We start from the raw sequence: 24,359 nt of genomic DNA, 5'->3' as shown, positions 1-24,359 counted from the left end.
AGTGTTTGGTCGTGGTATACCTTGACACTGTTACATTCTCTTGACGTTTCAAAGTTCACTTTGGATTTTTTTTCGTTGAAATGCAAGAGTTGGAATATTTCAGTAATGTTTTGTTGTGGTTTACCATGCCACTGTTACATTCTCTTGACGTTTCAAAGTTCACTTTGGATTTTTTTCGTTTAATTGCAAGAGTCGCAATATTTCATTAGTGTTTTCTCATCGTTTACCTTGTCACTATAACATTCTCTTGGTGTTTCAAAGTTCATTTTTGATCTTTGTCGTTGAAATACAAGAGTTGGAATGTTTAAGTAGTATTTTGTCGTGGTTTACCTTGTCACTGTTACATTCTCTTGATGTTTCAAAGTTCATTTTGGATTTTATTCATTGAAATGCAAGAGTTGGTTATTTCAGTAGTGTTTTGTAGTGGTTTACCTTGTCACTGTTACATTCTCTTGACGTTTCAAAGTTCATTTTGGATCATTTTTGTTGAACTGCAAGAGTTGGAAAATTTCAGTAGTGTTTTGTCGTGGTTTACCGTCTCACTGTTACATTCTCTTGATTTTTCAAAGTTCATTTTAGATCTTCTTCGTTGAAATGCAAGAGTTGGAATATTTCAGTAGTGTTTTCTCGTGATTTACCATAGCACTGTTATATTCTCTTGACGTTTCAAAGTTCATTTTGGATCTTTTTCGTTGAAATGCAAGAGTTGAATTATTTCAGTAGTGTTTTTTCATGGTTTACCTTGTCACTTTAACATTCTCCTGATGTTTCAAAGTTCATTTTGGATCCTTTTCGTTGAAATGCAAGAGTTGGATTATTTCAGTAGTGTTTGGTCGTGGTATACCATGACACTGTTACATTCTCTTGACGTTTCAAAGTTCATTTTGGATTTTTTTTCGTTGAAATGCAAGAGTTGGAATATTTCAGTTGTGTTTTATCGTGGTTTACCATGTCACTGTTACATTCTCTTGACTTTTCAAAATTCATTTTGGATATTTTTCGTTGAAATGCAAGAGTTGGAATATTTCATTAGTGTTTTCTCATGGTTTACCTTGTCACTGTAACATTCTCTTGATGTTTCAAAGTTTATTTTTGATCTTTTTCGTTGAAATGTAAGAGTTGGATTATTTCAGTAGTGTTTTATCGTGGTTTACAATGTCACTGTTACATTCTCTTGATGTTTCAAAAGTTATTTTGGATTTTTTTATTTATTGAAATGTAAGAGTTGGAATATTTCAGTAGTGTTTTGTTGTGGTTTACCATATCACTCTTAAATTCTGAAAATGTTTCAAAGTTCATTGTGGATTTTTTGTTGAAATGTAAGAGATGGAATATTTCAGTAGTTTTGTTGTGGTTTACCTTGTCACTGTTACATTCTCTTGATGTTTAAAAGTTCATTTTAGAATTTTTTTTTTCGTTGAAATGTAAGAGTTGGAATATTTCAGTAGTGGTGTGTCGTGGTTTACCTTGACAGTGTTAGATTCTATTGATGTTTCGAAGTTCATTTTGATTTTTGTTTTTCGTTGAAATGTAAGAGTTGGATTATATCAGTAGTGTTTTGTAGTGGTTTACCTTGTCACTGATACACTCTCTTGATGCTTCAAAGTTCATTTTGGATTTTTTTTTTCGTTGAAATGTAAGAGTTGGAATATTTAAGTAGTGTTTTGTCGCAGTTTAACTTGTCACTGTTACATTCTCTTGATGTTTCAAATTCATTTTGGATTTTTGTCGTTGAAGTGTAAGAGTTGGAATATTTCACTAGTGTTTTGTCGGGGTTTACCAAGTCACTGTTACATTCTAAAGATATTTCAAAGTTCATTTAAAAATTTTATTTTTTGTTGAAATGTAAGAGATGGAATATATCACTAGTGTTTTGTCGTGGTTTACCGTGACACTCTTACATTCTATTGATGTTTCAAAGTTCATTTTTGATTTCTTTTCGTTGAAATTAAAGAGTTGGAATATTTCAGTATTTTTTTGTCGTGGTTTACCATGTCACTCTTACATTCTCTTGATGTTTCAAAGTTAATTTTGGATCTTTTTAGTTTAAATGCAAGAGTTGGATTATTTCAGTAGTGTCTTATCGTCATTTACCTTGTCACTTTAACATTCTCTTGATGTTTCAAAGTTCATTTTGGATCTTTTTCGTTGAAATTCAAGAGGTAGATTATTTCAGTAGTGTTTTGTCGTGGTTTACCATTTAACTGTTCCATTATCTTGATGTTTAAAAGTTCGTTTTGGATCTTTTTCGTTGAAATGCAAGAGTTGGATTATATCAGTAGTGTTTTGTCGTGTTTTATATGTCACTGTTACATTCTCTTGATGTTTCAAAGTTCATTTTGGATTTTTTTTTGAAATGCAAGAGTTGGATTATACCAGTAGTGTTTCGTCGTGGTTTACATGTCACTGTTACATTCTCTTGATGTTACAAAGTTCAATTTGGATTTTTTTTAATGCAAGAGTTGGAGTATTTCAGTAGTGTTTTCTCATGGTTTACCTTGTCACTGTTTCATTCTCTTTATGTTTCAAAGTTCATTTTGGATCTTTTTCATTGAAATGTAAGAGTTGGATTATTTCAGTAGTGTTTTTTCATGGTTTACCATGTCACTGTTACATTCTATTGATGTTTCAAAGTTCATTTTGAATTTTTTTCGTTGAAATGGAAGAGTTAGATTATTTCAGTACTGTTTTCTCATGGTTTACCTTGTCACTGTTATATTCTCTTGATGTTTCAAAGTTCATTTTAGAATTTTTTTTTTGTTGAAATGTAAGAGTTGGAATATTTCAGTAGGGGTCTGTCGTGGTTTACCTTGACACTGTTACATTCTATTGATGTTTCGAAGTTCATTTTGAATTTTTTTTTTCGTTGAAATGTAAGAGTTGGAATATATCTGTAGTGTTTTGTCGTGGTTTACCTTGTCACTGTTACATTCTCTTGATTTTTCACAGTTCATCTTGGATGTTTTTCATTTAAATGTAAGCGTTGTAATATTTAAGTCGTGTTTCGTCTTGGTTTACCTTATCACTGTTACATTCTCTTGATGTTTCAAAGTTCATTTGGATTTTTTTTATTGAAATGTAAGAGTTGGAATATTTCAGTAGTTTTTTGTAGTGTTTTACATTGTCAGTGTTACACTCTCTTGATGTTTCAAAGTTCATTTTGGATTTTTTTGGTTGAAATGTAAGAGTTGGAATATTTCAGTAGTGTTCTGTTGTGGTTTACCTTATCACTGTTACATTCTGAAAATGTTTCAAAGTTCATTTTGGATTTTTCGTTGAAATGTAAGAGTTGGACTATTTCAGTAGTGTTTTGTGGTGGTTTACCTTGTCACTGTTACATTCTGAAGATGTTTCAAAGTTCATTTTGGAATTTTTTCGTTGAAATGTAAGAGTTGGAATATTTCAATAGTGTTTTGTCTTGGTTTACCAAGTCACTGTTACATTCTAAAGATATTTGAAAGTTCACTAAAAAACTTTATTTTTCGTTGAAATGTAAGAGATGAAATATTTCAGTAGTGTTTTGTCGTGGTTTACCATGACACTATTACATTCTCTTGATGTTACAAAGTTTATTTTGGATTTTTTTTTTCAATGCAAGAGTTGGCCTATTTCAGTAGTGTTTTCTCATGGTTTACCTTGTCACTGTTACATTCTCTTTATGTTTCAAAGTTCATTTTGGATCTTTTTCATTGAACTGCAAGAGTTGGATTATTTCAGTAGTGTTTTTTCGTGGTTTACCATGTCACTGTTACATTCTATTGACGTTGCAAAGTTCATTTTGAATTTTTTTCGTTGAAATGCAAGAGTTGGATTATTTCAGTAGTGTTTCCTCATGGTTTACCTTGTCACTTTTACATTCTCTTGATGTTTCAAAGTTCATTTTGGATTTTTTTTTCATTGAAATGGAACACTTGGATTATGTCAGTAGTGTTGTGACGTGGTTTACAAAGTCACTGTTAAATTCTCTTGTTGTTACAAAGTTCATTTTGGATCCTTTTCATTGAAATGCAAGAGTTGGAATATTTCAGTAGTGTTTTGTCGCGGTTTACCATGTCACTGTTACATTCTCTTGATGTTTCAAAGTTCATTTTGGATCGTTTTCATTGAAATGCAAGAGTTGGAATATTTCAGTAGTGTTTTCTCGTGGTTTACCATAGCACTGTTATATTCTCTTGACGTTTCAAAGTTCATTTTGGATCTTTTTCGTTGAAATGCAAGAGTTGAATTATTTCAGTAGTGTTTGGTCGTGGTATACCTTGACACTGTTACATTCTCTTGACGTTTCAAAGTTCACTTTGGATTTTTTTTCGTTGAAATGCAAGAGTTGGAATATTTCAGTAGTGTTTTGTCGTGGTTGACAATGCCACTGTTACAGTCTCTTGAAGTTTGAATGTTAACTTTTGATTTTTTTCGTTGAATATCGTCGGGTCATGTTAGTAGTGTTTTGTCATGGATTACCTTGCCTCTATTGCATTCTCTTGGTTTTTCCAAGCTAATTTTGTATCCTTGTCTTTGAAATTCAAGAGTTGGATTATTTCAGCAGTGATTTCTTGTGGTTTACCATGTCACTGTTACATTCTCTTGATTTTTCAAAGTTCATTTTGGTTTTTTTTCGTTCAAATCTACGAGTTGGATTATTTTAGTAGTGTTTTGACGTGATTTACATTGTCACTGTTACATTCTCTTGATGTTTCAAAGTTCATTTTGGATCTTTTTAGTTGAAATGCAAGAGTTGGAATATTTCAGTATTGTTTTGTCGTGGTTTACCTTGTCACTGTTACATTCTCTTGATGTTTCAAAGTTCATTTTAGATCTTTTTCGTTGAAATGCAAGAGTTGGAATATTTCAGTAGTGTTTTCTCGTGATTTACCATAGCACTGTTATATTCTCTTGACGTTTCAAAGTTCATTTTGGATCTTTTTCGTTGAAATGCAAGAGTTGAATTATTTCAGTAGTGTTTTCTCATGGTTTATCTTGTCACTTTAACATTCTCTTGATGTTTCAAAGTTCATTTTGTATCCTTTTCGTTGAAATGCAAGAGTTGGATTATTTCAGTAGTGTTTTGTCATGGTTTACCATGTCACTGTTACATTCTCTTGACGTTTCAAAGTTCACTTTGGATTTTTTTTCGTTGCAATGCAAGAGTTAGAATATTTCAGTAGTGTTTTGTCGTGGTTTACCTTCTCACTGTAACATTCTCTTAATGTTTCAAAATTCATTTTGGATTCTTTTCGTTGAAATGCAAGAGTTTGATTATTTCAGTAGTGTTTTCTCATGTTTTACCTTGTCACTGTAACATTCTCTTGATGTTTCAAAGTTCATTTTTGATCTTTTTCGTTGAAATTCAAGAGTTGGAATATTTCAGTAGTTTTTTGTCGCAGTTTACCTTGTCACTGTTACATTCTCTTGATGTTTCAAAGTTAATTTTGGATTTTTTTTTGTTGAAATGTAAGAGTCGGATTATTTCAGTAGTGTTTTGTCGTGGTTAACCAAGTCACTGTTACATTCTCTTGATGTTTCAAAAGATAATTTGGATTTTTTTTTATTGAAATGTAAGAGTTGGAATATTTCAGTAGTGTTTTGTTGTGGTTTACCATGTCACTCTTAAATTCTGAAAATGTTTCAAAGTTCATTGTGGATTTTTTGTTGAAATGTAAGAGATGGAATATTTCAGTAGTTTTGTTGTTGTTTACCTTGTCACTGTTACATTCTCTTGATGTTTAAAAGTTCATTTTAGAATTTAATTTTTTCGTTGAAATGTAAGAGTTGGAATATTTCAGTAGTGGTGTGTCGTTGCTTGCCTTGACACTGTTACATTCTATTGATGTTTCGAAGTTCATTTTGAATATTTTTTTTTCGTTGAAATGTAAGAGTTGGAATATTTCAGTAGTGTTTTGTCGTGGTTTACCTTGCCACTGCTACATTCTCTTGATGTTTCAAAGTTAATTTTGGATTTTTTTCGTTAAAATTCAAGAGTTGGAATATGTTATTAGTGTTTTCTCGTGGTTTACCTTGCCACTGTAATATTTTCTTGGTGTTTCAAAGTTCATTTTGGATCTTTTTCGTTGAAATGTAAGAGTTGGATTATTTCAGTAGTGTTTTCTCGCAGTTTACCTTGTCACTGTTACATTCTCTTGATGTTTCAAAGTTAATTTTGGATTTTTTTTGTTGAAATGTAAGAGTCGGATTATTTCAGTAGTGTTTTGTCGTGGTTTACCATGTCACTGTTACATTCTCTTGATGTTTCAAAAGTTAATTTGGATTTTTTTTTATTGAAATGTAAGAGTTGGAATATTTCAGTAGTGTTTTGTTGTGGTTTACCATGTCACTCTTAAATTCTGAAAATGTTTCAAAGTTCATTGTGGATTTTTTGTTGAAATGTAAGATATGGAATATTTCAGTAGTTTTGTTGTGGTTTACCTTGTCACTGTTACATTCTCTTGATGTTTAAAAGTTCATTTTAGAATTTAATTTTTTCGTTGAAATGTAAGAGTTGGAATATTTCAGTAGTGGTGTGTCGTTGCTTGCCTTGACACTGTTACATTCTATTGATGTTTCGAAGTTCATTTTGAATTTTTTTTTTCGTTGAAATGTAAGAGTTGGAATATTTCAGTAGTGTTTTGTCGTGGTTTACATTGCCACTGTTACATTCTCTTGATTTTTAAAAGTTCATCTTGGATGTTTTTTTTCGTTGAAATGTAAAAGTTGGATTATTTAAGTAGTGTTTTGTCGCAGTTTACCTTGTAACTGTTAAATTCTCTTGATGTTTCAAATTCATTTTGGATTTTTGTCGTTGAAATGTAAGAGTTGGAATATTTCAGTATTGTTACGTCGTGGTTTACCTTGTCACTCTTACATTCTCTTGATTTTTAACAGTTCATCTTGGATGTTTTACCTTGAAATGTACGCGTTGGAGTATTTTAATAGTGTTTTGTCGTGGTTTACCCTGTCACTGTTACATTCTCTTGATGTATCATAGTTCATTTGGATTTTTTTTTTTGAAATGTAAGAGTTGGATTATTTCAGTAGTGTTTTGTAGTGTTTTACATTGTCACTGTTAAATTCTCTTGATGTTTCAAAGGTCATTTTTGATTTTTTTTTTGTTGAAATGTAAGAGTTGGATTATTTCAGTAGTGTTTTGTCGTGGTTTACCATGTCACTGTTACATTCTCTTGATGTTTCAAAAGTTAATTTGGATTTTTTTTTATTGAAATGTAAGAGTTGGAATATTTCAGTAGTGTTTTGTTGTGGTTTACCATGTCACTCTTAAATTCTGAAAATGTTTCAAAGTTCATTGTGGATTTTTTGTTGAAATGTAAGATATGGAATATTTCAGTAGTTTTGTTGTGGTTTACCTTGTCACTGTTACATTCTCTTGATGTTTAAAAGTTCATTTTAGAATTTAATTTTTTCGTTGAAATGTAAGAGTTGGAATATTTCAGTAGTGGTGTGTCGTTGCTTGCCTTGACACTGTTACATTCTATTGATGTTTCGAAGTTCATTTTGAATATTTTTTTTTCGTTGAAATGTAAGAGTTGGAATATATCAGTAGTGTTTTGTCGTGGTTTACCTTGTCACTGTTACATTCTCTTGATGTTTCAAAGTTCATTTTGGATTTTTTTTTTCGTTGAAATGCAAGAGTTGGATTATTTCAGTAGTGTTTTGTCGCAGTTTACCTTGTCACTGTTACATTCTCTTGATGTTTCAAATTCATTTTGGATTTTTGTCGTTGAAATGTAAGAGTTGGAATATTTCAGTATTGTTACGTCGTGGTTTACCTTGTCACTGTTACATTCTCTTGATTTTTAAAAGTTCATCTTGGATGTTTTTCATTGAAATGTAAGAGTTGTAATATTTCAGTAGTGTTTCGTCATGGTTTACCTTATCACTGTTACATTCTCTTGATGTTTCAAAGTTTATTTTGAATCTTTTTTGTTGAAATGTAAGAGTTGGAATATTTCAATAGTGTTTTGTCGTGTTTTACATTGTCACTGTCACATTCCCTTGATTTTTCAAAGTTCATTTTGGATTTTTTTTTTTGACATGTAAGAGTTAGATTATTTCGGTAGTGTTTTGTCGTGGTTTATCATGTCACTGTTACATTCTGAAAATGTTTCAAAGTTCATTTTGGATTTTTCGTTGAAATGTAAGAGTTGGAATATTTCAGTAGTTTTGTTGTGGTTTACCTTGTCACTGTTACATTCTGAAGAAGTTTCAAAGTTCATTTTGGAATTTTTTCGTTGAAGTTTAAGAGTTGGAATATTTCACTAGTGTTTTGTCTTGGTTTACCAAGTCACTGTTACATTCTAAAGATATTTCAAAGTTCACTTAAAAATTTTATTTTTCGTTGAAATGTAAGAGATGAAATATTTCAGTAGTGTTTCGTCGTGGTTTACCATGACACTCTTACATTCTATTGATGTTTCAAAGTTCATTTTGGATTTTTTCCATTGAAATGCAAGAGTTGGAATATTTCAGTAGTGTTTTTTCGTGGTTTACCATGTCACTGTTACATTCTCTTGATGTTTCAAAGTTCATTTTGGATCTTTTCCATTGAAATGCAAGAGTTGGATTATTTCAGTAGTGTTTTGTCGTGGTTTACCTTGTCACTCTTACATTCTCTTGATGTTTCAAAGTTCATTTTGGATCTTTTTTGTTAAAATGCAAGAGTTGGAAAATTTCAGTAGCGTTTCCTCGTGGTTTACCTTGTAACTGTTACATTCTCTTGACGTTTCAAAGTTCATTTTAGATCTTTTTCGTTGAAATGCAAGAGTTGGAATATTTCAGTAGTGTTTTTTCGTTGTTTACCATAGCACTGGTATATTCTCTTGACGTTTCAAAGTTCATTTGAATCTTTTTCGTTGAAATGCAAGAGTTGAATTATTTCAGTAGTGTTTTCTCATGGTTTACCTTGTCACTTTAACATTCTCTTGATGTTTCAAAGTTCATTTTGGATCCTATTCGTTGAAATGCAAGAGTTGGATTATTTCAGTAGTGCTTTGTCGTGGTATACCTTGACATTGTTACATTCTCTTGACGTTTCAAAGTTCACTTTGGATTTTTTTTCGTTGAAATGCAAGAGTTGGAATATTTCAGTAGTATTTTGTCATGATTTACCTTGTCAATGTTACATTTTCGTGATGTTTCAAAGTTCATTTTGGATTCTTTTTCGTTGAAATGCAAGAGTTGGAAAATTTCAGTAGTGTTTTCTCGTGGTTTACCTTGTCAATTTTACATTCTCTTGCTTTTTCAAAGCTTTTTTTGGATTTTTTCGTTGAAATGCAAGAGTTGGAATATTTCAATAGTGGTTTGTCGTGATTTACCATGTCACTGTTACATTCTATTGATGTTTCAAAGTTCATTTTGGATTTTTTTTTTTCGTTGAAATGCAAGAGTTGGAATATTTCACTAGTGTTTTGTCGCAGTTTACCTTGTCACTGTTACATTCTCTTGATGTTTCAAAGTTAATTTTTGATTTTTTTGTTGAAATGTAAGAGTTGGATTATTTCAGTAGTGTTTTGTCGTGGTTTACATTGTCAGTGTTACATTCTCTTGATGTTTCAAAAGTTAATTTGGATTTTTTTTTTCATTGAAATGTAAGAGTTGGAATATTTTAGTAGTGTTTTGTAGTGGTTTACATTGTCATTGTTACATTCTCTTGATGTTTCAAAATTCATTTTGAATTTTTTTCGTTGAAATGTAAGAGTTGGAATATTTCAGTAGTATTTTGTTGTGGTTTTCCGTATCACTGTTACATTCTGAAAATGTTTCAAAATTCATTTTGGATTTTTTTCGTTGAAATGTAAGAGTTGGAATATTTCAGTAGTATTTTGTTGTGGTTTACCTTGTCACTGTTAAATTCTCTTGATGTTTCAAAGTTCATGTTGGATGTTTTTTTTCGTTGAAATGTAAGAGTTGGATTATTTCAGTAGTGTTTTGTCGTGGTTTACCATTTCACTGTTACATTCTCTTGATGTTTCAAAGTTGAAATATAGAAGATGGAATATTTCAGTAGTGTTTTGTCGTGCTTTACCTTGTCACTATTACATTCTCTTGATGTTTCAAAGTTTATTTTAGAATTTATTTTTTTTTCGTTGAAATGTAAGAGTTGGAATATTTCAGGAGTGGTTCGTCGTGGTTTACTTTGACACTGTTACATTCTATTGATCTTTCAAAGTTCATTTTGGATTTTTTTTTTCGTTGAAATGCAAGAGTTGGAATATTTTAGCAGTGTTTTGTCGTGGTTTACCATATCACTGTTACATTCTCTTGATGTTTCAAAGTTGATTATGGATCTTTTTCGTTGAAATGCAAGAGTTAGATTATTTCAGTAGTGTTTTGTCGTGGTTTACCATGTCACTGTTACATTCTCTTGACGTTTCAAAGTTCATTTTGGATCTTTTTTATTGAAATGCAAAAGTTGGATTATTTCAGTAGTGTTTATTCGTGGTTTACCATGTCACTGTTACATTCTCTTGATGTTTCAAAGTTCATTTAGGATCTTTTTCGTTGAAATGCAAGAGTTGGATTATTACAGTAGTGTTTCGTCATGGTTTACATGTCACTGTTACATTCTCTTGATGTTTCAAAGTTCATTTTGGATTTTTATTTGAAATGCATGAGTTGGAATATTTCAGTAGTGTTATGTCATGGTTTACGTTGTCACTGTTACATTCTCTTGATGTTTCAAAGTTCATTTTTGATCTTTTTCATTGAAATGCAAGAGTTAGATTATTTCAGTAGTGTTTTCTCGTGGTTTATCATGTCAATGTTACATTCTCTTGATGTTTCAAAGTTCATTTTGGATTTTGTTTTTGAAATGCAAGAGTTGAAATATTTCGGTAGTGTTTTCTCATGGTTTACCTTGCCACTGTTACATTCTCTTGATGTTTCAAAGTTCATTTTTGATCTTTTTCGTTGAAATGCAAGAGTTGGATTATTCCAGTAGTGTTTTGTCGTGGTTTACATGTCACTGTTACATTCTCTTGATGTTTCAAAGTTCATTTTGGTGTTTTTTTTTTAAATGCAAGAGTCGGAATATTTCAGTAGTGTTTTCTCATGGTTTACCTTGTCACTGTTAAATTTTCTTGATGTTTCAAAGTTCATTGAAATGCAAGAGTTGGATTATTTCAGTAGTGTTTTCTCATGGTTTAACTTGTCACTGTTACATTCACTTTATGTTTCAAAGTTCATTTTGGATTTTTTTCATTGAAATGTAAGAGTTGGATTATTTCAGTAGTGTTTTGTCGTGGTTTACCACGAATTATTTATAAGAGTTGAATTATTTCAGTAGTGTTTTCTCATGGTTCACCTTGTCACTGTAACATTCTCTTGACGTTTCAAAGTTCATTTTTGATCTTTTTCGTTGAAATGCAAGAGTTGGAATATTTCAGTACTGTTTTTCGTGGTTTACCATGCCACTGTTACATTCTCTCGACATTTCAAAGTTCATTTTGGATCTTTTTCGTTGAAATTCAAGAGTTGGAATATATCAGTGTCACTGTAACATTCTCTTGACGTTTCCAAGTTCATTTTAGATTTTTTTCGTTGAAATGCAAGAGTTGGAATATTTCAGTAGTTGTTTGTCGCGGTTTACCTTGTTACTGTTACATTCTCTTGACGTTTCAAAGTTCATTTTGGATTTTTTTTCCGTTGAAATGCATGAGTTGGAATATTTCAGTAGTGTTATTTCGTAGTTTACCATGTCACTGTTACATTCTCTTGATGTTTCAAAGATCATTTTGGATCTTTTTTGTTGATATGCAAGAGTTGAATTATTTCAGTAGTGTTTTCTCATGGTTTACCTTGTCACTGTTACATTCTCTTGACGTTTCAAAGTTCATTTTGGATCCTTTTCGTTGAAATGCAAGAGTTGGAATATTTCAGTAGTGTTTTGTCGTGGTTTACCTTGTCACTTTTACATTCTCTTGATGTTTCAAAGTTCATTTTGGATCTTTTTCGTTGAAATGCAAGAGTTGGAATATTTCAGTAGTGTTTTGTTGTGGTTTACCTTGTCACAGATACATTCCCTTGATGTTTCAAAGTTCATTTTAGATCTTTTCGTTGAAATGCAAGAGTTGGAATTTTTCATTAGTGTTTGTCGTGGTTTACCTTGTCACTGTTACATTCTTTTGATTTTTCAAAGTTCATTTTAGATTTCATTCGTTGAAATGTAAGAGTTGGCATATTTCAGTACAGTTTTCCTGTGGTTTCTCTTGTCACTGTTATATTCTCTTAATGTTTCAAAGTTAATTTTGGATTTTGTTCGTTGAAATGAAAGAGTTGGAATATTTCAGTAGTGTTTTGTCTTGGTTTACCATATCACTGGCATACTTCGGTAGTGTTTTGTCGTGGTTTATCTTGTCACTGTTACACTCTCTTGATGCTTCAAAGTTCATTTTGGACTTTTTTTTCGTTGAAATGCAAGAGTTGAAATATTTCAGTAGTGTTTTGTCGCACTTTACTGTTTTTTGAATTTTTTTCACACTTTACCGTTTTTTCAATTCGTTTTGAAATTTTTTCGTTGAAATGTAATAGTTGGAATATTTCAGTAGTGTTTCGTCGTGGTTTACCTTGTCATTGTTACATTCTCTTGATTTTTTCAAAGTTCATCTTGGATATTTTACATTGAAATGTAGGAGTTTGAGTATTTTAGTAGTGCTTTGTCGTGGTTTACCTTGTCACTATTACATTCTCTTGATGTTTTAAAGTTCATTTGGATTTTTATTTATTGAAATGTAGGAGTTTGAATATTTCACTTCTGTTTTGTAGTTGTTTACATTGTCACTGTTACATTCTCTTTATGTTTCAAAGTTCATTCTGGATTTTTTTCGTTTAAATGTAAGAGTTGAAAAATTTCAGTAGTTTTTTGTCGTGTTTTACCATATCACTGTTACATTCTGAAAATATTTCAAAGTTCATTTGGGATTTTTCGTTGAATTGTAAGAGCTGGAATATTTCAGTAGTTTTGTTGTGGTTTACCTTGTCGCTGTTACATTCTGAAGATGTTTCAAAGTTCATTTAGATTTTTTTTCGTTGAAGTGTAAGAGTTGGAATATTTCACTAGTGTTTTGTCGTGGTCTACCAAGTCATTGTTACATTCTAAAGATATTTCAAAGTTCATTTTGAATTTTTTTTTTGAAATGTAAGAGATGGAATATTTCAGTAGTGTTTTGTCAAAGTTTACCTTGTCACTGTTACATTCTCTTAATATTTCAAAGTTCATTTTTGACTTTTTTCGTTGAAATTTAAGAGTTGGAATATTTCACTAGAGTTTTGTCGTGATACGCAAAAAGTTGGGTTAATTTAGGTTATGTTAGGTTGGGTTATGTTAGGTTGGGTTAGGTTAGCCTATGTACGCGCGCGTACGTAGGCTAACCTAACCTAAATTAACCAAACTTTTTGAATATCTCTCTCACTATGTACTTTTAAATATCAAGAGAATGTAACAGTGACAAGGTAAACCACTACAAAAGAGTTGCAAAATATTCCAACCCTTACATTTGAATAAAAAAAAATAAAAATGAACTTTAAATCATCAAGAGAATGTAACAGTGACAAGGTAAACCACGACAAAACAACTGAAATATTCCAACTCTTAAATTTCAATGAAAAACATCCAAGATTAACTTTGAAAAATCAAGGGAATATAACAGGGACAAGGTAAACCACGACAAAATACTACTGAAATATTCCAACTTTTACATTTCAACGAAAAAAAATCCAAAATGGATTTGAAACATCAAGAGAATGTAACTGTGACAAGGTAAACTGCGACAAAACACTACTGAAATATTCCAACTCTTGTATTTCAACGAAAAAAAAAATCCAAAATGAACTTTGAAGCATCAAGAGAGTGTAACAGTGACAAGGTAAACCATGACAAAACACTACTAAAATATGCCAGTGAAATAGTAAACCACGAAAAAACACTACTGAAATATTCCAACTCTTTCATTTCAACTAAAAAAATCCAAAATGAACTTTGAGACATTAAGAGAATGTAACAGTGACAAGGTAAACCACGATAAAACACTACTGAAATATCCAGCTCTTACATTTCAATAAGAAAAACTACGACAAACACTGATGAAATATTCCAACTCTCGCATTTCAACGAAAAAAATCCTAAATGAACTTTGTAACAACAAGAGAATATAACAGTGACATGGTAAACCGGTACAAAACACTACTGAAATAATCCAACTCTTGCATTTCAACGAAAAAAATCCTAAATGAACTTTGAAACGTCAAGAGAATGTAACAGTGACATGGTAAAACACTACTGAAAAACTACTGAAATATTTCAACTCTTACATTTCAACGAAAAAGATCCAAAATGAACTTTGAAACGTCAAGAGAATGTGACAGTGACATGGTAAAACACTACAAAAAAACTACTGAAATATTTCAACTCTTACATTTCAACGAAAAAAAATCCAAATGAACTTTGAAACGTCAAGAGAATATAACCTTGTCAAGGTAAACCACGACAAAACACTACTGAAATAATCCAACTCTTGCATTTCAACGAAAAGGATCCAAAATGAACTTTGAAACGTCAAGAGAATGTTACAGTGACAAGATAAAGCATTAGAAAACACTTCTGAAATAATTCAACTCTTGCATTTCAACGAAAAAGATCCAAAATGAACTTTGAAACGTCAAGAGAATTTAACAGTGTCAAGGTAAACCACGACAAAACACTACTGAAATATTCCAACTCTTACATTTCAACAAAAAAGATCCTAAATGAACTTTGAAACATCAAGAGAATGTAACAGTGAGATGGTAAACCACGACAAAACACTACTGAAGTAATCCAACTCTTGCATTTCAACGAAAAAGATCCAAAATGAACTTTGAAACCTCAAGAGAATGTAACAGTGACATCGTAAACCACGACGAAACACTACTAAAGTATTCCAACTCTTGCATTTCAATAAAAAAGATCCAAAATGAACTTTAAAACGTCAAGGGAATGTAACAGTGAAATCGTAAACCACGACAAAACGCTACCGAAATAATCCAACTCTTGCATTTCAACAAAAAAAAATCAAAAATGAACTTTGAAGCATCAATAGAATGTAACAGTGTCAATGTAAACCAAGACAAACCGCTAATGAAACATTCCAACTCTTACATTTCAACGAAAAAAAAAATCTAAAATGAACTTTGAAACATCAAGAGAATGTAATAGTGACAAGGTAAACCACGAGAAAACACTTCTCAAATATTACAACTCTTACATTTAAACGAAAAAAAAATTAAAAATGAACTTTGAAATATCTTTAGAATGTAACAGTGACTTGGTAAACCACGACATAACCCTACTGAAATATTCCAACTCTTACACTTCAACGAAAAAAATCCAAAATGAACTTTGAAACATCTTCAGAATGTAACAGTGACAAGGTAAACCACAACAAAACTACTGAAATATTCCAACTCTTACATTTCAACGAAAAATCCAAAATGAACTTTGAAACATTTTCAGAATGTAACAGTGATATGGTAAACCACAACAAAACACTACTGAAATATTCCAACTCTTACATTTCAACGAAAAAAATCCAAAATGAACTTTGAAACATAAAGAGAATGTAACAGTGACAATGTAAACCACTACAAAACACTACTGAAATATCTCAACTCTTACATTTCAATAAAAAAAAATCCAAAATGAATTTGTAACATCAAGAGAATGTAACAGTGACAAGGTAAACTGCGACAAAACACTACTGAAATAATCCAACTCTTGCATTTCAACGAAAAAAAAATCCAAAATGAACTTAGAAACATCAAGACAACGTAACAGTGGCATGGTAAACCATGACGAACCACTACTGAAATAATCCAACTCTTGAATTTCAACGAAAAATATCAAAAATGAACTTTGAAACATCAATAGAATGTAACAGTGTCAAGGTAAACCACGACAAACCACTACTGAAATATTCCAACTCTTGTATTTCAACGAAAAAAAAGATCCAAAATGAACTTTGAAACATCAAGAGAATGTAACTGTGACAAGGTAAACCACGACAAAACACTACTGAAATAATCTAACTCTTGCATTTCAACAAAAAAGATCCAAAATTAACTTTGAAACGTCAAGAGAATTTAACAGTGAAATGGTAAACCACTACAAAACACTACTTAAATATTCCAACTCTTGCATTTCAACAAAAAAAAATCCAAAATGAACTTTGAAACATCAATAGAATGTAACAGTCTCAAGGTAAACCACGACAAACCACTACTGAAATATTCCAACTCTTACATTTCAACGAAAAAAAAAATCTAAAATGAACTTTGAAACATCAAGAGAATGTAATAGTGACAAGGTAAACCACGAGAAAACACTTCTCAAATATTCCATCTCTTACATTTCAACTAAAAAAAAAATGAACTTTGAAATATCTTTAGAATGTAACAGTGACTTGGTAAACCACGACAAAACACTACTGAAATATTCCAACTCTTACACTTCAACGAAAAAAATCCAAAGTGAACTTTGAAACATCTTCAGAATGTGACAGTGACAAGGTAAACCACAACAAAACTACTGAAATATTCCAGCTCTTACATTTCAATGAAATCAATCCAAAATGAACTTTGAAACATTTTCAAAATGTAACAGTGATATGGTAAACCACAACAAAACACTACTGAAATATTTCAACTTTTACCTTTCAACAAAAAAATCCAAAATGAACTTTGAAATATAAAGAGAATGTAACAATGACAATGTAAACCACGACAAAACACTACTGAAATATTCTAACTCTTACGTCTCAACAAAAAAAAGTCTAAAATGAACTTTGAAACATCAAGAGAATGTAACAGTGACAAGGTAAACTGCGACAAAACACTACTGAAATAATCCAACTCTTGCATTTAAACGAAAAAAAAAATCCAAAATGAACTTTGAAACATCAAGAGAATGTAACATTGATATTGTAAACCACGACAAAACACTAATGAAATATTCCAACTCTTGCATTTCAACGAAAAAAAAAAACCAAAATTAACTTTGAAACATCAATAGAATGTAACAGTCTCAAGGTAAACCACGACAAACCACTAATGAAATATTCCAACTCTTACATTTCAACGAAAAAAAAAATCTAAAATGAACTTTGAAACATCAAGAGAATGTAATAGTGACAAGGTAAACCACAACAAAACTACTGAAATATTCCAGCTCTTACATTTCAACGAAAAATCCAAAATGAACTTTGAAACATTTTCAGAATGTAACAGTGATATGGTAAACCACAACAAAACACTACTGAAATATTCCAACTCTTACATTTCAACGAAAAAAATCCAAACTGAACTTTGAAACATCAAGAGAATGTAACAGTGACAAGGTAAACCATGACAAAACACTACTGAAATATTCCAACTCTTGCATTTCAACGAAAAAAAATCAAATTGAACTTTGAAACATCAATAGAATGTAACAGTGACACGTTAAACCACAACAAAACACAACTGAAATATTCTAGCTCTTGCATTTCAATGAAAGAAATCTATAATGAACTTTGAAACATCAAGAGAATGTAACAGTGACAAGGTAAACTGCGAAAAAACACTACTGAAATATTCCATCTCTTGCATTTCAATGAAAGAAATTCAAAATGAACTTTGAAAAATCAAGAGAATGTAACAGTGACACGTTAAACCACAACAAAACACAACTGAAATATTCCAGCTCTTGCATTTCAAAAAAAAAATCCAAAATGAACTTTGAAACATCAAGAGAATGTAATAGTGACAAGGTAAACCACGAGAAAACACTACTGAAATATTCCATCTCTTACATTTCAACGAAAGAAATCCAAAATGAACTTTGAAATATCTTTAGAATGTAACTGTGACAAGGTAAACCATGACGAGATGTAAAAAAAAAGTTGAAAAAAATACTTTTAAATCAAAATCAAAAAAGAATAAAAAAATGGGGGGAGGGGGAGGGGAGGGGTGGAGGGGAGGGACAGGATGGGAGGTGGGAGAGGGGGAGGTGGAGGGGAGGGGGCTATTTTGGGCCTGGGGGGCCCTTTGGGGTCGGGGTAGGGGACCTTATAACTCTATTCAAATGGTAGTTGTGTATTATACCGAACACAGTCGAAAACCGCCCTAATAAAAAAATAGTATGTATATCTTGATAGGAGTTAGCATTCCCTCAGATGGTTTACCATTTTCGTTTCTACTTTCAATTTTATCTTGTCTCATGAAGAAATTTTATCAATCAGTTATCTTTTCCTGTCTGTATTTTCAACTCTCGGATAGGAATATTCCAATATTGAAATTTCCTTGTCTGATGATGTCACTTTGTTATCATAGCATTCCAACCAGATGTTGACATCCAAGAAACATCCAGCAATTGTTGTTGTTGATGTGAACTTATGATGACATCCAAGAAACATCCAGCAAACAGTGAGAAAAACCATGAAAAAACATCCTCAGTTAGAAAAACCATCAAACAATCATCCAATAACCAGATGTCTACATTCAGTAATGTTGTTGAACTTCCAAGAGACATCCATCAACAGTGAGAAAACCATGAAAAAACATCAAAGTGTGAAAACCCTGAGAAAACATCCTCAGTGAGAAAAACCATAAGAACATGCATAAATTATGTACTCCTCCAATCTATTGGAGCCTCCCTACTCAAGTTATAGCTATTTCTTTATATTTCAGTATGATCGTCACAACGACTAGCTGCTTATTGACTCTATTTGTGGCAATGACGCTTGCTTCCTTGGGTTGGATAGGTGTTGAAACATCTTTATGGTGTGAATATTACTTTCTAAATTGCAATAAGGTAAGCAAATATTTAAATTAAATTTATCGAAAAGGAACCTTTGGGTGGCTTTTTAGTGTTACTTGTTACAATTTTTTACAAAAATTGAACATTTTTATTACATTAAGAAAATATTGGGAAATGGAGGTGCGTACTCAGGACATGAAAATGATGAACTTAAGAGACATTTTCACCTTTTTGAGCTTTCATGTAAGACTGCCCCAATCCACTTGAAAGTAATAGGGCAAGTAATTTGGGCTAGGGGACAGTGGAATCGATTTTTCTCTACCTTCTACAACCAAATTCCCAGACTCACTTGAAATTTAACCGGCTGGTACCTACAACGAAAGAGACTAAAAACATAAGTATCTTAGACCGTTGACCCAACAGTCCATGCCTTAAGTTTCATATATTTGAAACTTATGTAAACATAGGGGTGTCTCATCTATCATGGAGAGTAGCTTTTAAGCAATAATAGTAAAGCACGTTCATTATCAGGGACAAAAGGTGCTAGTTCGTCAACCTTTAATTTGTTTCCAACACGATTCGAGCTAGGAAAATTTGTCTTTTTACAAGTGGCGACACATTTATCCTCAACATAACCTACTCTCTTCTTAAACTTTAGGGTGAATTAGTAAAAAAAAACCTGGTACTGAAAGGCCGTTGATGGGACATGGGATGTTGGAGAAGTCAAGGACCCTCATTATACATACAAAGATCGTATATAAATTTTCCTTATTGTTCTATTTCGAACAAGGGGCAACATGCCTAGATTTCTGCTGAACAATTATTGGGGATTGGAGAGAGGGATTTTGCAGGAATCGATTAGTCATTTTATGCCTAAAATTACATATATTAAAAGGCATTACACGCTTTCGATTTTAACAAGGTGAAACATTGCCACTTATTTCTCAAAAGTTGGAGATGAGAAGAGTAAGGGTGTTGCAGGGCTGCCTTTCTGTTAAATTTGTTCAGATAGGTTGCCAAATATTCAGATTTTACTAGTAAATTGAAAATGAGGTAAAGGGTAGAGGTTATCGGCCTATATCCGGGGTCTTATTCAAGATTTTGTTTGGAGCGGGTTAATTTTTTCTGGGAGGCTTTGCACAAAAAAACCTCATGAATTTGTTTATATGCATTTGTGTTAAGTTTTTACGAATCAGAAAACATTACGGGGGGGGGGGAGGGTTCAAACTTCACCATGAATACGGCCTTGTCTACATTGATTTTCAAGATATACAGATTGAACATCCTTACTTGATTGCGATTCAGACGAAGCGCAATATACCCAGTTTTCTGCAATTGAAGTGACGTGTGGAGGGGAAGGGTCTGATTGGGTCATGGGCAGGCCTGGATGTGCCAATAGGCCTACTAGGCCTGGGCCTCAGGGCACACAATGTCAGGAGGTTGCAAAAAATGATCAATGAATGAATATTTTTCTTAATAACAACTGGACTGATATGATTATCCGTCAATGTGTCAGGCTCACTCCGCCGTTGCGCTGCCTATTCACGGAAAAGATCTTTTAAAACAGCACAGGAGTTCCGCAGCTACTTATAAAGTGTCAGAAGTCTCCCAAGAATGGCAGCTCAGAGTTCGGCATCACCTCTCTCTATTTCATTACTTTTGGCTCATCAGTTGTGATATTTCAGTGCTTCCGCTCTCCTCGAATTTTCGAGGATTTCCCTAAATTTCGCAAAAACTGAGCGGCAAAAACGCTTGGGCCTAGAAGCGCCAAAGCTGTAAATCCGGTTCTGGTCATGGGTTCTAATTAGTACTATTAATAATACTGATTGAGAGTCCTTGTCTAATTCCTCCCAAATGAGGTGCGATGTGTCATTTTTTTCAGAAAAAGTAAGAATTGCCCAATTTTCGTTTAACAATCATCCATGTAGACAATCCTTGCTAGATATGGGTCAAACTAAGTGAGCAATGTCTACTTAAAAAAAGGTGCTGAGAGGATGGCAGGCTTTGAAAGGCCGATAAGTGATGTTAGACTACTGCGTGCTTCCAATTACGTAGTATTAAAATGATTGCGTCATTTAACTTCAATCAACATACCTGTCTTTCTACTAAAAACTTAGCAAAAAAGGAATTGATAAATGGGCGGTAGAATCCTTATGGTAGTAAAAGGGAGTGCCTCCTCCCCAAGGAACCCTTTGGAGGCCATACACTCTTACTTGGTTCCAATATTAGCTAACAGGCTCCTTTGGAAGACGTCCAGGGCTACCAACTCGTATATTAGCAATATAGTTGTTTAACGGGTCGAGTTAACTCGTTGAAGGTCAAATTCTCTTACCATTAGAAAGACCTAATAGGAATTTTCACCGAAACTAAGTCTTTGACACAAATACCATTTATTTTCAATTCTTAAAGTCATTTTAGGTTTTACAGACGGGGATTTTTCAGCTTCAAGTAAAAAAAGGTCATAGATGATATGAACAGTCAATAATTAATATCCAAGATTGTTCAGGGCGTGAATGTTGGATTTAATCCATAGATTCTTTTTTTATTTGGAACTGCAGTGGAAAGTAAAGAGCAATATCAAAACTAAAAATATACATTTTAGTATCTCAAAATTAATTACAAACTGAGCATTTCTAATTGTATGATAAATTGATAAGATAGTTCAACTATATAGGCACCTAAATTCTGAAAAAAAACACTTGAATATTTTTATCCCTCTAGGTCAAAAAGGGTTATAGGTGTTATAAAAATTCAATAATTATTGTTCATGGAGTTGTTGGAATTATGGAGATGAAACTTTCTTGGGAATAATGGGGAATGAATTTTGAACTCTATCCATGGATTATTTTTAACTTGAACCTTCATAGGAAAGTAAAGAATGATACTTAAATCTGAAGAAGAATGTTTAAACGAAGCATTCGAGAGGTTTCCGAATCTAGTCCTTGAGGAACATCTAATTTATTTTTATTTCGACATTCTTAGTTTTATATAAAATAATATCATCCCCCCACCCAAAATAATTACATTTTCAAAATATGTCTTCCGGAAATGGAACTTTCTAATTGGTATATAAAACTATAAATTTTATGACTCATTTTTTTTCTGAGATGGTTAAGATGGTGAAAGTTGAATTTAATCCGTAATTTTTTTTTTAGTTGTGACACTCACTGGAAAGTGAGTGTCAAAAGACATTTTCTCAAAAGATGTTATAAACTGAACATTTCAAATGATACAATAGGATAGTTCAACATACAGATTGTTCAGAGAATTAAAGTTAATTTGTTTTTGTTTAAACATTCACTGTAAAGTAAAGAGCAATATCAAAGCTTAGAATACAACGCAAAAGAAGTTGTAAACTGTATATCTTTAATGATATAATACGATAATTCAGAATACAAAATTAGTATATTCTGAAAAAAAAATTAAGATTACCATGAGCCAGATAAGAATATATCCATGAGCAAATCAGAATTGTCAGTCACAGTTTTAGGTAATTGAAATGACATAACTGTCAAATTAGAATGAACCATGATATATTTTGTGCTAATAGTGCAATTTATCTCATTTAACTGACTAGATAGACCCATTTTAAACTTAATCTACGTTATTTGAGACAACATATAATCAAATGAAACAACAATAATCAAACCATAAATTGTATTCGTAAAAAAAAAATTTCTCCTAGCGGTAATCAATCAAATCCTTTAAAGAACTTATTCATCAATCCTGAAAAATAAAGTAACCTCATATCACAACCAATTTTTCCTCAGATAATATTAATAGTCATTTTGTAAAAAAAAATCAAACTTGTCAATCACAGTTTTTAGATACTTTGGGACAACATATTAAATACACTAGAGGGATTTAGGTACCATCAGAAGACATATTATGCTAATATATGCAATCCAATTCATTTAACTAACTAAATTGACACCTTTTCAGATCACAAAGCCATAATTATCTGGTTATATAACCAGATAATTATCGGGTTATATCTGGTTAATAACCAGTTCATAACATAACTGGTTATTATCTTGGCGAACACATACATATTCCACTTCTACCGTTTATAAGATAGTCAACAACGCGAAGAACAATAGTATTCAATTTAACTGCGACCATTTTGGCTGTGATAATTAAAAGTGCGACATAATTTATGCTATTTTTGTAGCTTTTAAGGAGAGCCGAAAAACAGAAAAATTGTCGGCTATGGTCGCTCTGAAAAAAAAGGCTAATGGAGATAAAGGGAACATATCATAAACCAAATTTTTATGATCTTTTTGGTGGTGTAAATTAAATTTAAAATTATTCCATTGTATAGCGTATGCCCTTTTTTCCTTGACAAAAACTGAGAAAAACACCATATCCCAATGTTATAGCTTTATAAGATAATCTTCTTCTCTCATTCGGAATTGTAACAAGACCTGATAAAAAAAGAGACATACTTAAAGGCCACTTAAAGGCCTATGTCTCTTTTTATAATATTAACAGTACAAGATAAGACAATTCCAACTGCAGCATTTGATTTCTTGGGCTTAGTTTACTCATGGGACATACATAACTCATTTTCGACCAAATGGCGTATGTCGCACTTTAAATTATCACAGCCGATAATGCCAATGTATGAATATTGTGGTAATTCAAACACAAATGACAACATGTCAAATGTGAGATTAGTAACATATACTACCAAATATCAAAAAACTACCGATGAAGATACTTTTTCTCAAATAGATTAAGAACAATTATGTGGAAGACGATGCACTGACTTTACAACTAACAATTGTCTAGCCATCAAAACGGTATATTTAAAAAAATGCTAGTTAAAGACAGGAGAAAATTCCCAAGGGATGGTTCATGGAGGGGAAAATGCATTCAAATTAAATATGTGCAACAAAAGGTTTTCAAAGAATTAAAATTTAACTAGACAAATGAGAGTTCATACTAGAGAAAAGCCATGTGCTGGCCAGATGTGCACTAGAGTGTTTTCTGATAAACCTATATTATCCAATCATATAAGAGTTCAAACAGGACATACGTCTTACACTTGCAACATCCATACGAAAGGATTTTCTCATATTTCTTACTTATACACCCATTTGAAGGTTCATACCAAAAAAAGCCATACATTTACAAAATATATCTGAGACCAATTTCTCAAAATTATATATTATACACCCGTTTGAGACTTGATACTGGATAAAAGCCATACTAACACCAACAAAATATGTGACAAGGCATTTTCTCATATGTCAACATTACATAAGAATATGAAACTTCATACCAAGTAAAGACCGACACTTTACCAAGAAAATGAATTTTAAAGTTCATTCGGCAATAGTGAACATACCTTTTTTGTGCTATAATGTTGCAATATATTTGTGTTTACCAATTTTTTCTCAGTTCTTTAATATGGGTAGCTTAACTGCTCATTTACAACTTGAAAAACTATTTGAAGTGAAATATACGACAGAAAACTTCGAGCCGAAACTTCAAAAACTCAGAAAGACCTAAAATTGCAAACTAAATATCTTAGATTCATCAGTTTCAGACAAATCAAACAACGAAATGACAAACCAAACAT

At 31.9% G+C, this 24,359-nt stretch overlaps 1 protein-coding gene across 1 annotated transcript in view; it reads left to right on the top strand.

Annotated features, from left to right (window-relative positions):
* LOC148952236 (uncharacterized) overlaps positions 1-24,359 on the top strand; it is a 182,655-nt gene that overhangs the window by 83,868 nt on the left and 74,428 nt on the right. Inside the window, exon 3 of the mRNA XM_089089689.1 lies at positions 18,706-18,829. Coding sequence (XP_088945815.1) covers positions 18,706-18,829 — 124 coding nt within the window. The remainder of the gene's footprint in view (positions 1-18,705; positions 18,830-24,359) is intronic.

Source organism: Artemia sp. Qi Xiang Cuo, chromosome 5, assembly GCF_049724085.1.
Source record: "Artemia sp. Qi Xiang Cuo chromosome 5, ASM4972408v1, whole genome shotgun sequence".
NCBI lineage: Eukaryota > Metazoa > Arthropoda > Branchiopoda > Anostraca > Artemiidae > Artemia > Artemia sp. Qi Xiang Cuo.
Note: the sequence above shows the minus strand (reverse complement) of the source record. Positions and strands in the feature narration are given on the sequence as shown.